Below are 16,057 nucleotides of genomic sequence, written 5' to 3' on the forward strand. Positions count from 1 at the left end.
CCAGCCTGGCCTTGCTGCAGAGAGTTATCCTGGGGGCAACGTTGTGTTTGTAAGCACGGCCACGCACCCGCTGCTGTCGGTGTTTGACAGAACCTCCCCACACAGCACCAATCCTGATAAGTTTGCTGTCATGTGCTCCGCAACCCAAACACTGCCATTTGGTCCCTGTGGCTCGGTTGGTGGGCACTGATAAATGTTGGCCAAAAAGCAGCTGGAGCAGTGGTGGCGGTGCTGGGCTGTGCACAGCATCAATTCTGCTGGCAGATCCTGGCCCTCGGGGAATTTCTGCTCTGCCTTGAGAGGAGAGAGAGCAGCTCTCTGAACAGCAAACACTACCCAAAATGCTTCTCGAGCTTCTCCATGCATGTTAGTTACAAGTTTGAATTTGGAGGATGTTTCTCTCACTGCTGCATCCTCTTGAAGGGAGAGAGGCACACGCTGTCCCCAGGCCTGGGTCTGCAGAGCCCTGGTGCTGTGTCCCAGCACACGCGAGGGGAAAATGGAGACGTGCGTGGTGGGTCTGGAAAGCTGGAACCCTCTCTGAGGGCTCGGAACTGAGGCAGGAATCCCTGTGTGTGTTGTCTGAGAAATGACTGTTTTTTCAGCTGGTTGTACTCTTTGGTTGGGAAACACAAGGCTTGCATATGGGCCTTGGTGTTACGAACCTCAGCCAGGCAAGAGGGACAGCAGATGGCAGCTCCTGAGCACTGAATGTCGCTGAGACAGCACTGGGAAGGCGTAAAGCACACTGGACAGTCAGTTGTGTCTGGAAAGTTCTCACCTTTGCTGTAAGACTAAAAAATCCAAAAGATAGGGTCAGTTATGCTGCATCTGCACTGTGGTACAGTTGTCAGGCCTAAAAAAAGACTAAAACTGTGTTTCCTGCACCAGCTCTGCACATACACAGCACTCATTGACGATTTAAAGCTCTGAAACAATTGCTCAGAGAATGACCGGGAGGACAAATACTGCATCAAATACAAAAGTTCCATTTTTTTCCCTTTTCCCCAGGCTGGAGTGCATTGCCCGGGATGCGGAGCTGGTGGATAAGTCCGTAGCTGACCTGAAGCGGTTAGGGGAGCTCATCCACAACAGCTGTGTGTCAGCAATGCAAGAATACGAGGAGCAGCTGAAAGAAAATCCAAGTGAAGGTAAGAGGGTCGTTTGCTGCTGTTATGATGTTTTTGGTAGTGCTTTGTGGAGCTGATGAAAGCAAGGCACTCCCTTGCTGGATGGGGTGGCGTGCCATATTGCAAAGGCAAGAAAAACAAGCATGGTCTCAAATCATCCCGTCTCTGCCAGGCAGCTTTGACCAGTAAAAAGAAATCCATGAACCTTCTGCTCAATCTGGCAAGTGCCATTTTGGTCTGTTAGCTTCTGCTGAACGTCAGTTTTCCTGGGGAGAAGCTGACATCATCAGCTTATTTAATGCTGGGTCCCAGTGCAGACTGATTGTATTTTAACTGCTTCAGGGACTGCGAATCAAACGTATGCTGTGTACTGGTGGAGCTGGAGCTGGAGCTGGTGTTACGCTTAATGTGTGGCTGTTCTGTGCCATTGATATTTGAAGCAGGTACTTCTGCCTGCTCTAGATGACCAGAGCTACTGCAGCAACAGCTTCAGTGTACTTAGATGTATTTTTAAGATCATGATGATACTGGGAGGTGTTTGGGTTGCAGATCTAAGTGAATTAGTAAGAGTTATCTAATTTTGGGAGCCTACCTCAGCAGATGTCCATATGTTTAAACAAGAAATTGTAAGCAAGGTGTTGATCTCTGTGTGTCTGACATTTTTTTTATTTACCTAAACATTCTTTCTGTATGAGTTCTCTTAGTTGCTGTGTTTTATTATTGAGCAGGGAAAGGACCTGGGAAAAGAAGAGGTCCTACTATCAAGATCTCTGGTGTCCAAGTCAACGTGAAATCCATCATCCAGCATGAAGAGGAGTTTGAAATGCTGCACAAATCCATCCCCGCAGACCCAGAGGAAAGAAAGAAGTGAGTTTGAATAGTTAAGCAGGCAGTGGCAGAAAGAGGCTCAGGGAATTTGGGTTTTGTGGTGAAAAGAGACTAGCCTAGATACGTGGATTTGCTTTACCTCCCCGCAGCATTAAAAGTAACTCATGTTTGAAATGCCTTCAGGTACCGCCTGACGTGCCGTGTCAAAGCTGCCCATTTTGATGTAGACTGGGGAGTGGAGGAGGATTCTCGCTTGTTAGTGGGAATTTACGAGCATGGTTATGGGAACTGGGAACTAATTAAAACAGATCCGGAACTGAAGTTATCAGATAAGGTAGGTTGCTTTGCATGTTGCTTGCGTTGGGTCCATTACGGTCTTCTTAGAGAACATGTTTGATTTGCTCCAGAAACAGATGTTTATGTTTGTAACCACTCCAAAAATAATAATAAATAATAAGGAGGAAAACACTGACCTCTGCGGAATGCTGCGTGCTTGATGGAAAGCAGAGTTGTCTTATTTGATTGGCAGTAAATTTTCTCTGAACGGTTCCATATGCACCACACTGAAGTGCTGCAGGAAGAAAACAGTAATGCTGACATGTGGTTACATGCGCGGTATAGAGGGTGCATTGCATAATCGTGACTTGATATTTCCTTGAGCATCGCACAAAAAGCTGAGCTTGAGTTCTGTGTGGAAATAATTTTTCACAGATTTGACGCTGCTTATGTCAAGCCCGATCTGTGTTAGCTTTGAGGGTATAGTTACACGACTGGCTCTGGCAGCAACGCCAGCTGGAAAGCCTCCATTTAGTTCCTCTGTTCCTCAGTCATTCCCATAAGAGCTGTTTATGGGGGCCATGCTGAAATGATCCAGGTTAAAAATAAGCCGCTATCCATTGTGTCAGCACAGTGGAAGGAGGGTGGACTGCAGCATCAGGCTGAGGAACACTGGGACTGTACATCTGCTTGGCTGCCAATATGCTGCATTCCCATGATATCCCCCCGAGTGCTTTTAGCAAGGAGCAGACTGTGGTTGGGAGCCCTCCTACGTGAAGTTCAGAAAGGCAATTTTCTCATTGCCTGAGACACGCCACCCAAGTTCCAATGAAATAAAAAGTTAACCTTAGCTGGTGAGCTGCTGTGCTTCCTCCACAAAGTGGTACCTTGCAGCCTCGTTTTCCGATATAAATTCTTCTTCCCTATCGTTGCTGTACCAATGTCTCAAGCCACCAGAGGGTACAAGGCTGCTGTGACAAGGCTGTCACAAGCCAATCTGGTACATCAAGGAGAATGGACTCAATGTCGCAATGCAAGGTCCCAAATATATTTTGCTCCCTCCCCCTAATGTAAGAAAGACTGTAGAGAATCTAGAGAGCTGTGGTCCTCTTACCTGCAAAAGGCCAAGAGGGAGGGATTCTTACTTGGAGCTTTGCTTACGGCTAGGCAGGGAGAGTCTGTGTGGGTGCACAGGTTGGAAGAAATGCTTGAACCTTGCTGTTCACCCCAGGTGCAGCATCGCCAACCATTTGCTGGATTTGGAGGGACTGCTGATAGTGTATCTCTTTTACCAAGGTTTGATAGGTGCATGTGGGTGTATTTTTTTTTTCTTCTTTATCAAAGATCCTACCTGTTGAGACAGATAAGAAACCTCAGGGAAAACAGCTCCAGACCCGAGTTGATTATTTACTGAAACTGCTGAAGAAGGACCTGGACAAGAAAGAAAACATGAAAGATGGGGAAGAGGTGAGATGAGGCTGCTTGATTCTGGGGTTTTCAGGACGAGTGCTTGGTTGGTGTTAGGACACGAGACAGGCAGTGATACCAGGTCACTGAGTGTCTTCTACATGACAGAATGTGGACTTGTCTGTTGTCTGATTGCATTATGATACTGAAATGATATTTGATGGGGATCAAGTTACTAATTATTACACTTGCTGAAGGTCTCTAGCATGACTCTATTCCCATGTTAAATTTTCAACTTGGTCACTTACAAAAAGACTGTGCAAGCTGAGTGTGCGAATCACTGAGGGAAAGCAGGGGACCTCATGCTTGTTTCTTTAAGCTGTTTCTGAGAAGTGGATACTGCTGCAATTTAAGAAAGTTTTTTAAAAAAAATAATGGAATAGACGAGGCTGAGTGCTGAAAACACCCTCAATTCCCAGCAAGAGGTGCTTCAAGCTATTCAGACAGGTCATAAATTAACTTAGAATAAATTGTCTTAAAATATATTTGGCCCTCCTTTTCTCCCACCTGGGAGTTGCACCGTGATGTGCTCTGTTAAATATCCATGACATACGTGGTGACAGGGGGAATCAGGGAGCTTTGGCCCTGTCACCTCATTGTCATTGTTCTGTATACACCAGTCTGTAGATGCTTGAGATGCCCCCTTGACCTCTCAAATCTCACAGGCAATTCCTCTAGCTGGCTGCAATTTGATTATCTAATTTTATATGGGGCCCACCAGGCTTTTCCTGCGGCTCTTCAGGCTTCCTGGCACCCTGCAGGACCTGCAGCTGTTTGCGAGATGTTCAGGAGAGGGGGGACGCCTTGAGCAAGCACCTGTAGTTATTTGCTTGCTCTGACTTGTTCTGTCTTTTCTCCAGGGCAAGCTAAAGAAGAGGAAACCACGAGTAAAGAAAGAGAACAAGGCTCCCAAAGTCAAGGATGAGCATGGGAACGAACTCTCCTCACCTCGGCACTCAGACAACCAGTCAGAAGAGGGTGAAGTCAAGGTGAGTCAAGGTGGATAGCGGCTTTTCCAGGTTTCCTTGAGCTATATTGCTACTACAGAGACTCAGTTTGGGAAGCACCCCTGGCGAATGCCCTGTGGAGTCAACAGGAGCTATAGAATGTGTTCCCACCAGAGACTGGCAAACTTACAAGCACACGTATACAGCTGTGGTGGTGAAAGAAGGACCTTTCCCACCCACTCTTCTAGGTTAGTGCCGTAAATGTTTTGGGAGGATGCTAGAACAGCCACACACATCCGCATACTGACTTGGAGGAAAGGTTGTCTCAGGACAAAGTCTGTTGCCCTTATAAAGGAGAGAAAGAAGAATTGTTTCCTTCTCCTTTTCAGTACATCAGCCAGTGGTGAAGCTGGAGTCTACCAAGGTCATGCTGTTGCTTAGAAAGCCTTCTGTCATTGAGTGGTTTGGCTCGTAGTCTGAAGCTTTTTGTTCATGTTCTGATCTGTATCTACCTTATGGACTGAGCGTTCTCCAGCACAACTGGCAGAGGAAAGCAGCGCTTATGTGCAGTTTGCCAGATAGTTACAGGCTGGAGCTTGTATAATTTTTATGCCCTTTTGTTCAGAGTTGGGTGGACTGCAGTGCCAGTCTTGCTGTCTGGTTAAAGAGGTGTGAGGGCAAATTTGGATGAGCCTTAACAAACGATTGCTTTTCAAGGATGCATATTTTGGGGAGGAGCATGTATGTGAGGTGAGGGACTGCAACTCTGACTGTGGTGTGACTGATTTTCTAGGAGGATGGCTTGGAAAAGAGCCCAGTGAAAAAGAAACAGAAGAAGAAAGAGAATAAAGAGAACAAAGAAAAACAAACAAGCACTAAGAAAGAAAAGGAAAGTGATAAAGAGAAGAAGAAGACAAAAGACAAGAAAGAGAAGGTAAGAAGTATTCTCAGGAGCAGTTCAAGAGATAGGAAAGTCTCTGAGCAGAAGGGCAAGCTGTAAGTCCTATGATTCGTTAAAGGGCCTGTGTGAAGAGATGTCAACGAAGCACCGTGGGGCGAGACCTTATTCCTTTTCCAGCCCTCCTGAATTTCATGAAGTTGCAAGTTTTCATAGACATGAGACTTCTCTGAGCTCTGTCCTCTGCAGGGGGCTTATATTCTTTAGCTTAACCTCTCTTCCAAGTCTTCACTGCTGTTTTTTCTCTCCATGAGTATAAATATGTCCAAAACTTTGGCTCTGACTTCCTGTGGTGGTTTTACCGTGCTAGGCAGCTGAACACCACAACCGCTCTCTCACTCCCCCTCCTCAGATGAGGAGAGGAAGAAGTAAAGGAAAGAACAACTCACGGGTTGAGATAAGGATAATTTAATCAAAGGGAAAAAAAATATTAAGGAAATGTTATTATTAATTAAACAATTCAACTAAAGGGAAAAAAGGGAAAGGGGAAAAAGGAGGGGGAAAGGGAATAACAAAACAAACCAAGTAAAGGCTATGTGGAAGTGCAGAGGAAATAAATTCCTCTCTACTTCCCACAAATGAGCGATGCTTGACCACGTCCTTGAAGCAGGGCCTCAACGCACGTAGCCGGTGTTCGGGAGGAGGACAGACGTTTTTGCAACGAGAGCCCACCCCTCCCCTCTTCTTCCTTTTTCCACCTTTTATTGCTGAGTGGGACATCATATGGTATGGAATATCCCTTTGGTTGGGTTAAGTCAGCTGCCCTGGTGATGTTTCTTTCTCATTTTTTTGCCCACCCTCTAGGAGGGTTAGAGAGCATCCTGATGCGGTGCCAGCACTGCTCAGCAGCAGACACAGTACGCTTCCCTCTGCTCCTTCAGGGATGACATAAAGCTAAACAGAGGCATTACAGCAGAACAGTTTGAGATCTTGGGAGGAAAGTTGCAGGAGCAGTGCCCAGGGTTTAATAACTGCCAGTATCAATAGTGTGGAGGTTGTTAGTTGGATCACTGGGGATCTGTCAGTCTGGCTCATCATGTGATGTGCATAATTTCTCCTTGTAAAGCCTAAAGGTGGTGAAGCCAAATCTGGAAGTAAAGGGAAAAGATCTCAAGGTCCCGTCCACATTACAGCGGGGAGTGAACCAGTCCCTATTGGAGAAGACGAGGATGATGATCTGGACCAAGAAACATTCAGCATAGTGAGTATTTCCTTGGGAGTCGGGATGGCAGCGGCAGAGACCCCCACTAAGGCAGCCAGGGTTTGTGTGTGCTTTATCCGAGGATGCGTTTTAGGTGTCGAGGTGTGTGCACAGTACTGATCCATGTCCCACTTCGGCAGGGAGAGAACCTCTTTGTAGCGCCCCACAGCAATTTCCTCTGGCTGGCCTGACAGCATGGCAGAACAACCCTGTCCTGGAGTTGTCCACTTGCCCACCAGCTGGACCAGTCCACCAGCTGGCTGCTGTACATAGCACATCAGCTGGAAGAAATTTCAAAGCTCTTCAGCTCCCAATTCTCACCACACAATTGCACCGCTAAAGGGTTCAGATAGCTCTCTTCAAAATTCAGCTTGCTGTTTGTGCACACGTTTGTCCCCTCTCTCTGCCAGGGGATGCCAACCAGGGCAGAGCAGGGCACCGTGTCAACAAAACATGCAGAAGAGCTCTCTTCTTCAGCTGACGAGTTGCCACCACTCGTTTGACAGCCCCGGGTTACAGATGATCTTGCAGCCTTATGTGGCAGTCTCTGCCATAGGAGCCAAGGAGCCACTGGAGCTGTTCTAGGCAGCAAAATACAGGAGGGTTTTGAGGGTGACCTTGTATGGTGCAGTTGGTACGGAGTTGTCTGAGCTGTGAGCTCTTCCCTAGCTGTGTAAATGCTCTCACAGCAAATGTGCCTGCAAGGCTTGTTGTAAAAATAGCCTTTTAGTGAAAGTTGTCATGGCAGATGCTCTTTTGCCTGACTTGCATAGGGAAATGCTGAAATATCACATTTAAAAAAAAAAAAAAAAGAAAAAAAGTTCTGTAATTTCAAATGCGCGTATTCCCTGTAGGTCCTGTGTTATCTTTGTTTGTTTGTTTTATTTTATTTTCCCTTCATGGTGCATGAAAGGTCCAGTCAGGCAGTAGAAACCTGTCTGATTTACTGTCTGTGCAAAGTGCTGATGCACGCAGCAGAAAAAGGTGGTGCTTTCACCTCACGTCTCCCAGTTCTAGTAAAAGCAATAGATGGAAGTGAACACAGACTGGGGTGGACAGGGAGGCTTCTGAGAGCACTCGTTCAGCTGGGGCTGTTGGTTCAGCATGTCGATGCTCAGTTATGCTTCCCTGCCTGCCCTAGACTCAGTGCAAGAGCAGCCTGTGTGCGTTTACTGTTTGCAAACCAAATCCTTTGCCTCTAAAAGGCTGGGGGACAGCAGAGATGGAGAGACTCATCTTTTCCTGATTATTTTCTGCAGCATGTCTAACAAATTGCTGTTTTCATAGCTGATTTCTGCCTGCCTAATGGCCAGATAAAGCTAATATCTCATGCTATTAAACTTCTTTCAGCTCTGTCTGATTAACAAGGGAGCAGTGCAGAGCTCTGTGCCAAGTGAATCACTTTGTGCTTTCTGTTGCTTTTACAAGTGCAAGGAAAGGATGAGACCAGTGAAAAAAGCTCTGAAGCAACTAGATAAGCCTGATAAGGGACTGACGGTTCAAGAACAGCTGGAGCACACACGTAACTGCCTCCTAAAAATTGGGGACCGCATCTCTGAGTGCCTTAAAGCCTACACTGACCAGGATCTTATCAAGCTATGGAGAAGGTGAGAGATCATTTTGTTTTCTCTGGCTGATCTGTGATATTTTAAAACGACAGTTGGAGGCTGCTGTGTTTTATGTGGATGAGTGTGCCAATTGCCTCTTATTTAACATGCTTTTAAAAGAGAAATCTCATGTTTTGTAGCCCACTCGGTCCTTGACCAGTCTCAGGTGAGGGTTTTGTCTGCAAGTTGTGCTCTTTCATTTAAACTGATTTCAGAGCTAGTTTAGAGAAACCAGTGCAAAATCCCTTATTTTACTTCGAAGGGCTTGGTTCCAACTCTCCTGAAACATCCTGTCCTGAGCTGGAATGAGACTGTTTTCCAGGGAGGGTAGAACTGATTTAATGTTGGTTTGAGAGCAGATGGCAGTTGAACAGCTCATGTAGCAACTAACAGAAAAAGTTTATGTCCTTCCAGGAACCTATGGATATTTGTGTCAAAGTTCACAGAATTTGATGCCAGAAAACTGCACAAACTCTACAAGATGGCTCATAAGAAAAGATCGCAGGAAGAGGAGGTGAGATCTCAAGTGCCTTCCCTCCTTCCCTCTTTAAAACTTGTTGCACTTGCCCATGCTTGGGCACAGCTGATTGACAAAGCCCTCAGGACCAGGCTGGGGGCCCACAACCTCGGGGATGTCCAGACCAACCCAAAGCCCGACAGATTGGGCCACTGCTCACATAGCCTGAGTCTTCTGGTGGAAGAGCAGCTGAGCTGTAACTCTCGCCCTCTCTCGCCCCTTGCAGGAGCAGAAGAAGAAGGAGGACATGCCCAGCATGAAGAAGCCGTTCCGTCCAGAGCCTTCAGGCTCCAGCCGCGATTCTGTGATGTCCCAGTCCCACGTGCCTCACAATCCTCATTCCCAAAAGCTCCACCTGCCACCTTCCCACGCCCCGCAGCAGATGCATGGGCACCCCCGTGACAACTACGGCCATCCCAACAAGAGGCATTTCAGCAACACAGGTGAGCCCTGGGGAACCAGAGGAAAGCATCCCTCTTAACCTACAGGCTGTTTGCTCTTGGACACAAATAATTCCAGGATTTGTGGCTGGTCAGGTTTAAAGGTGGGGAGATGGAACATGTTTTTTCACTGTACTTATTGCTGGACTAGAAAACGTGATGATGGAGTGGTCAAAAGTTTAAGAATTGGAGAGAATAAGATCTTATAGAATAATGGTAAAGGAATTAAAATAATAAAATGGAGTCCACATAGCTTAGGGAGGATAAAGTTCCAATGGTAATAGTTTTAATTGCTTTGAGAATTCAACAAAGAAATAATGGGCTTAACCTAAAGTATAAATGACAATTAATGCTTTCCTCACTGCAGACAGGGGAGACTGGCAGAGAGATCGGAAGTTCAACTACGGTGGCAACAGCAACCAGGTGTGGGGTGGGGAGCGGCACCACCAATATGAGCAGCACTGGTACAAGGACCACCACTACGGGGACCGGCGATCTCGTGGAGACCCCCACCGAAGCTCTGGGAACTACAGACCAAACAACCTCTCCCGCAAGAGGCCCTATGAACAGTACAACAGTGACCGAGACCACAGAGGCCACCGAGATTATTACGACAGGTAATTCTCGTTCCTCTCAGGAAGGAGGTTGCATTGATACACGCAGCGGTGGTGGACAGTGTTTCCTTGGGGAGCTGATCCCCGTCCATCCAATCCATCTGTTCCCTCATTCCCGTCCATTTTCTCTCCGCAGGCACCACCACGACTCCAAGCGCCGACGATCCGATGAGTTCAGGCCTCAGAATTACCACCAGCAGGATTTCCGACGGATGTCTGATCACAGGCCACCCATGGGGTACCATGGCCAAGGACCTTCAGACCACTACCGGTCCTTCCACACAGACAAATCGGGAGATTACAAACAGCCTCTCCCTCCACCTCACCCCGCAGTGTCAGACCCTCGCTCACCCCCCTCTCAGAAGTCTCCTCACGACTCCAAGTCGCCCCTCGATCACAGGTCACCTCTGGATAGGTCGTTAGAACAGAAAACCAATCCAGATTATAACTGGAACATTCGGAAAACATAAAGTGACCGAGGGGGGGAAGCTCACATCTTGAAATACTTGGTCTGATGCAACAGCCAGAAACTCTGAACATGCTGCTATCATCTTTGCTGGGTCAAGGAGGATTTTGGAAGACTCTCCATCGCTTTCAGTTCTGTTCTGGATTCCCATTTCCTTTCCCCCTCTTTTTCCCATTGAACGTTGGAAGCAGACTTACTGCCTCATTCTTTTCTTTGGTTTTGTTTCCCCCCCCAGTCCGATGGGCGCAAGGGAATTTTCCCCAACCACAGTGTTTCCCCAAAACCAGGAAGGCGGATTGCTGCTGCTTAGGATTGTGCAGAAGGCCGTGTGCCTGCGCTGACTTGATGTTACATGACAGATGCTGCTTTGGGATTGGGGATAACTGTTTGGGCTGGGCTTTGTGTGTAACCAGCATAGGCCACTGGGAGGATATATTCCAGGAGGGTCCCTCAGCAGCCAAGCTGTCACAGGGCTTGGTTGAAAGAGGGACTCAATGTCACTTCAGAGCGACTCCAAAGCAGTAGGAGCCTTGCTGGTGACAATCCATCACTTTTCTGGCCACGTTGTCATTTCTCATGTCTTTAACCATTTCAAGAAACTGCTCTGACTGCCATTGTGTCCCCTGCAGCAGATGAGGGCTTGGGGATCCAGGGCTGGAACTGTCAAGTCTTGACTCTGGGAGTCTTTGGGGTATGTGAAGAAAGACAGACTTCCTTAGCAAAAGCTAAGTTTACTTCTAGTGACTAGGAAAGAAATTGGGGTGAGAGCAGTATTTACCGGTGGACAGGGCTCAGGAATTTGTAACAAAACTCCTCTTCTCTTCTGACATGGGCAGCTTGGATGTCCAGGAATTAACACAGATGCTGGCTGGGAGCTGCAAAGTACCAGGAAAAAGATGGCTCTAGGCATCTGGGGACCTTGAAGCTCCCAATCTCCCTGCCACTGAAGTACTCTGGTTTCTGGGCATTTTTCTCTGTGCTTCACAAAACAGCGATCACAAACCTGTACTACAACTGTGGTGGTTTTACCGTGCTAGGGAGCTGAACACCACAGCTGCTCTCTCACTCCCCGTCCTCAGATGAGGAGGGGAAGAAGTAAAGGAAAGAACAACTCATGGGTTGAGATAAGGATAACTAAATCAAGGGGAAAAAAGATTAAGGAAATATCAATTAAGCAATTCAACTAAAGGGAAAAAAAGCAAAGGTGGAAAGGGAATAACAAAACAAACCAAGTAAAGGCTATGTGGAAGTGCAGAGGAAAGAAATTCCTCTCTGCTTCCCACAAATGAGCGATGCTTGACCACGTCCTTGAAGCAGGGCCTCAACGCACGTAGCCGGTGTTCGGGAGGAGGACAGACGTTTTTGCAACGAGAGCCCACCCCTCCCCTCTTCTTCCTTTTTCCACCTTTTATTGCTGAGTGGGACATCATATGGTATGGAATATCCCTTTGGTTGGGTTAAGTCAGCTGCCCTGCTGATGTTTCTTTCTCATTTTTTTTGCCCACCCCCTAGGAGGGTTAGAGAGCATCCTGATGCGGTGCCAGCACTGCTCAGCAGCAGACACAACACTGGTGTGATCCCACTGCTGTTCTAGCTACAAGAGCAGAGCACAGCACTGCATGGGCTGCTGCAGGGAAAGTTAACATCCCAGCCCGACCCAGTACAAACTGAAAGGTAAGGGGTGGTAGAGCAGAGTTAAATGGGAATCCAGAGACTGATCTCTGTCCAGGGAATTGTCACCAGTCATCATCTTCCTGCCACCGTTCAGCAGTAGCTCTGAATTGCTGAGAGTAGTAGCACTGTTAGTGCTGTCTGTCTAAATAGGAAATGTACCTGGGAGCTTAGCACTTAAGTGAGCAGGGAGAAAATGAGGAATTCAGGACTAGGTACTTAATAATCCCCGGAGCACGTCTTAGAAGCCCAGTGTAGCAGAGGGAGAAGAGGGGTTTGGAGCCCAGCTCAGTGGGCTTCAGAGCAAACATTCCTCCAAGTGTTCGAGTCACTGCATATGATGCAGAACAGTGCCCGACTGGCAGCACGGTGTGAGTGGTTACGTACAGGTTGCTGGCCAGAAGTTGAGTGAGTGATTTCTTTATAGGTTTGAGGTCTTGGGTAGTAGAGTCACGTCCCTGCAGACTACAAAGCTCTCCCAACAGCTGGGCTGCCTGGAGCTCGGTGTCTGGGGATGTGTCATCTCCTGGAGCTCAGTATTAAAAATCAGGCTGTTCCTAACCGCTCTTCTTGGTGGGGGGCAGAAGTTGGGGATCCTGTTAAGATGCCAGTATATGACCCTAATAAGCTGTGATGTCCTTTCCCTGAAAGACTGAGGGGTGTTGAGGGCTGGCTTCCCCACTCCAACCAGCGCTTTGGAAGGCGCACAGAAATTGACACTAATCCCCTGCCTCTCCCCTCTGCCCGGAGCTGAAGGAGTTGGGTTCCTTGAAGTCACGGCGTGCACACCCTGCTCAGAGCCTGCTGCTGTGTCCCACTGCGCCTCTGGAAGAGCACCCAGCACCATCGTGATGCTTTAGCAGGAGCCACAACCCCGTGCTGCTGCGTGCTGGGCAAGCACCAGGCCTCTTGGGGCCAAGCTCAGTGTGGATATAGACATCAAATCATGGCTCTGGGATGCCAGAGCTTGTATTTTATTTTTCTTTTGCAAGGCTTCACCAAACTCACCAGAAGCAGTTTTGCTTCTGTAGAGGGCAAACCAGCATGGGCAGCGCTGCGCTGCCCCGAGTAAGTGTTATGCTTGTGCTCATCTGCGCAGGAGGCGGTGAAGGCAAGTCTTCCACGGGGCCCCTGGGGCTGGCAGGGGGGAGGAGGTGTTGAGATAGCGTGTTAACGCCGTGTATTTCACTAAGCTGTGATTGCAGGCGCGCTTGCTGTGGTATTCAACAAAGAGGTCCTTTCTTTTCAGAGGTATTAGCTTGTAATGTGAAAATGGAAGAAACCTCAGAGGGGCGAAGAGAAATTGCTCCTTTAGTTCACAACGTGGTGCTATCGTGACGGAAAGTTTGTGCCATACAAGTCGTAGCAGGAGGCAATACTGGCCAGACCAGTGTTATGGTTGGTGCAGGAAAGCCGAACCCCAATGGGAGGCATTTTCTGTGTCCATACGTGAGGAGTTCTGCTCGTCCTGTGTTACAGGGGTGAGGTGGTTGGGGTTTCCTTCTTGAAACCAGTGCAACAGCAAAAACTTTGTCTATATCCAGCAAACAGTGGTCCCCACTGTCACATTGGCCTAATACTGAGCAGTCACCTAGTTTGGCGTGCTCACGAGGTGGGGATCTTCACTGGGTTGGACTTCAATAAAGCTGGAGAACTCCATTTGGGGACAAGTCCTCCCCAAGCACACGCAGCACGCGCATTTTATGTCCCATCAAAATAGGGACCATAACCAGATGTAGTCCCTTGGGTGTGAATGGGATCGGAGGGGACAGGTCCACAGCCAAAATTGTTACTGCAGTGTCTGTGTCAGCATCTGGTACAGCTCTTCCTTCTGAGCCAGCTGCGGGGTTCCCTCTAGCCTCTTTGCAGGAAAAAGGAGCAAAATGCTGTGGGTTTTTTGTTTGTTTCTTTGTTTAACAGAATTTTTCACCCTGGCCCCTTTGGAAATGGTGGGAAGTTTTGAATTCAGATGATGGAAATCCTGCAGACCAAAACCTGCTGCAGACAGGTGATGCGGTGCCCAAGCAGGGTGGGTACTTAACAGCTCTCTGAAGCCCTTACGTGAACAGTTTACGTGATCCACACACAAATACTATTCTGCTTTCACTCATTTCCTCCCGACCTCCACCTCCCCTCCGGGGAGAGAAGGACTCTTACTGTAAAAATGTGGACTTTTAAACCTGTTGACTAAAAAAACAGTAATTAATATTAATTTATATTTGTGAAAAAATGCCACTGTCCTAGTGATTTCTGATGTAAATATGTTGTTTATATAGTATGTATTAAATTTTCCTACATTGTAAAACTGCTGTACTTTTGATTCTTGTATATTAAAAAGTGTTCCTGAGATTTTCAGAACTGTGCCAGTGTGTTGTGTCTGGGGGTTGTCCTGCAGCCCCTGCCTGTCATGGGGTGGGTGCCGAAAACCGGGGTTGTCACAGGATCGTGGGGCCCCTTCCTGCAAGCCCTGGGCAAGCCAGGATGGGTATCTTCACCATGCAGGAATAAGCATGTTCAAATTGTTCTTCTCAGCTGTTTTACATAATTTTGCAGTCTGCGGTGACAGAGGGCTGATCCAGACTTGGAACCCCCTTGGATGGGAATTTCCACCTGATCAGGAGAAACTGAGCATTTCCTCACTGATTTCCACCCCAGATGGTAGCGGTGGTTATCCAGCCTCCAGCTCTTCTGGATCTCTGCGGGTGTGTAAGCTTCTTTTTGTCCCTTTCTTGGGAGAATTCCCCTCTCCCTGTTTCCAGTGCATCGGTGGAGTTCTCTGCTCCCTCCCCACACCTCCTGGGCAGGATGCATCTCTCCCCAGGTGGGTTGCAATGGCATCCCACAGGCTGCTTCGGTTTGTTTTTTCCCCCTTCACCCGTTCATTCTGAGCCCACACGTAACCTGGCCCCTGGCAAGGCACAGTGCAGGGATTGAAGCCATTTCTCCCAAATTATAAAAGCTCATTGTAAAAAGGGCTTTTGCTTCTCACACCTGTAGCCACGACGTCCAGCCCTCTCCAGCCTCTCTGCTGCTGAACTGAGCCAAGTTTTAGCCGGGAGTGAAATTTCACAGCTGAGTTATGTGCCCCTGAAAAATGGGTTTCCAAATGGAAAGAGTGAGGGCTGTCAGCTGTGGCAGGGAGAGGGGGCTCAGTGAGGGGAGGCCCTGGTGTGCAGGGCTATGGGGAGCTGGTCCTGGTGTCCCTGTCTGGAGCACAGCGGTGTGAGTGCACCCAAGACAGGGATCTTTTTAATTCAGCGTTGACTTCTCTCTTACGCAGGGGTGCCCATGGGAAAGGTGGAGAAGCACGGGCCTGGCAAGCCAGAGCAATGGGGCAGGTAAGGATATGGGCATGGGGGGCACACGTGTGGCACTCATATGCTGGGGATACCAGCACCATGCTGCAAACGCTTAAATCTTGAGTGCCTGTGCAAGCTGAAGGAGAAATGACCCCTTGGTGTGATACAATCCCCTGTATCTTCTAGTCAGGCAGGTCTGATAACAGAATATCCCCAATTAGAAGGGACACCCACAGGGATCACCAAGTCGCGCGGTTGGTCCCACGGGAGCATCTCCTCCATGAGGACACAGCCATGGCGCTGGGCAGGACAGGGCCGGGGCTAGGCTGTGTCTGCACTATGCAGGCTAAAACTTGGTCTTTAGCCTCCTGCCAGCTCGCTTGGCTTTTCTCGGCAAGGGGACCCGTCGCCCAGAGTGGCCAGCGAAGCCATCAGGCTGCTGTGGGAGCAGGACCCCCGGCCCTGCCTCATGGCGGCGGGGAGGCCGAGAAGGCGCCGGCTTCGCTTTACGCCATGGCGGAGCGGACCCTCTAGAGGGCAGCCGGTTCCCAGAGAAAAGCCGTATTTTGCTGAACAATATTTGTGCTTGTGGTTCGTCGCAGCCACCTGCGTGCAAAGAGCTGCCAGGCCTGTGGG

General features: G+C 48.5%; 1 protein-coding gene across 7 annotated transcripts in view; it reads left to right on the top strand.

The window, feature by feature from the left end:
• CHD2 (chromodomain helicase DNA binding protein 2) overlaps window positions 1–16,057 on the top strand; it is an 83,907-nt gene that overhangs the window by 57,753 nt on the left and 10,097 nt on the right. For 6 of the 7 annotated variants that reach the window (XM_035335491.1, XM_035335490.1, XM_035335489.1 and 3 more), the window contains 12 exons: window positions 1,012–1,151; window positions 1,859–1,997; window positions 2,142–2,292; window positions 3,579–3,701; window positions 4,562–4,690; window positions 5,442–5,582; window positions 6,673–6,807; window positions 8,236–8,414; window positions 8,829–8,928; window positions 9,158–9,374; window positions 9,739–9,988; window positions 10,122–10,638. In XM_035335491.1, the coding sequence (XP_035191382.1) occupies window positions 1,012–1,151; window positions 1,859–1,997; window positions 2,142–2,292; window positions 3,579–3,701; window positions 4,562–4,690; window positions 5,442–5,582; window positions 6,673–6,807; window positions 8,236–8,414; window positions 8,829–8,928; window positions 9,158–9,374; window positions 9,739–9,988; window positions 10,122–10,455 (2,038 nt within the window). In that variant the 3' untranslated portion in view covers window positions 10,456–10,638. Of the gene's footprint in view, window positions 1–1,011; window positions 1,152–1,858; window positions 1,998–2,141; window positions 2,293–3,578; window positions 3,702–4,561; window positions 4,691–5,441; window positions 5,583–6,672; window positions 6,808–8,235; window positions 8,415–8,828; window positions 8,929–9,157; window positions 9,375–9,738; window positions 9,989–10,121; window positions 10,639–13,266; window positions 13,279–16,057 lie in introns of those variants that run through there. The other variant, XR_004753481.1, reaches the window with a different exon arrangement.

This window comes from Oxyura jamaicensis, chromosome 10, assembly GCF_011077185.1.
Source record: "Oxyura jamaicensis isolate SHBP4307 breed ruddy duck chromosome 10, BPBGC_Ojam_1.0, whole genome shotgun sequence".
NCBI classification, from domain to species: Eukaryota; Metazoa; Chordata; class Aves; order Anseriformes; family Anatidae; genus Oxyura; species Oxyura jamaicensis.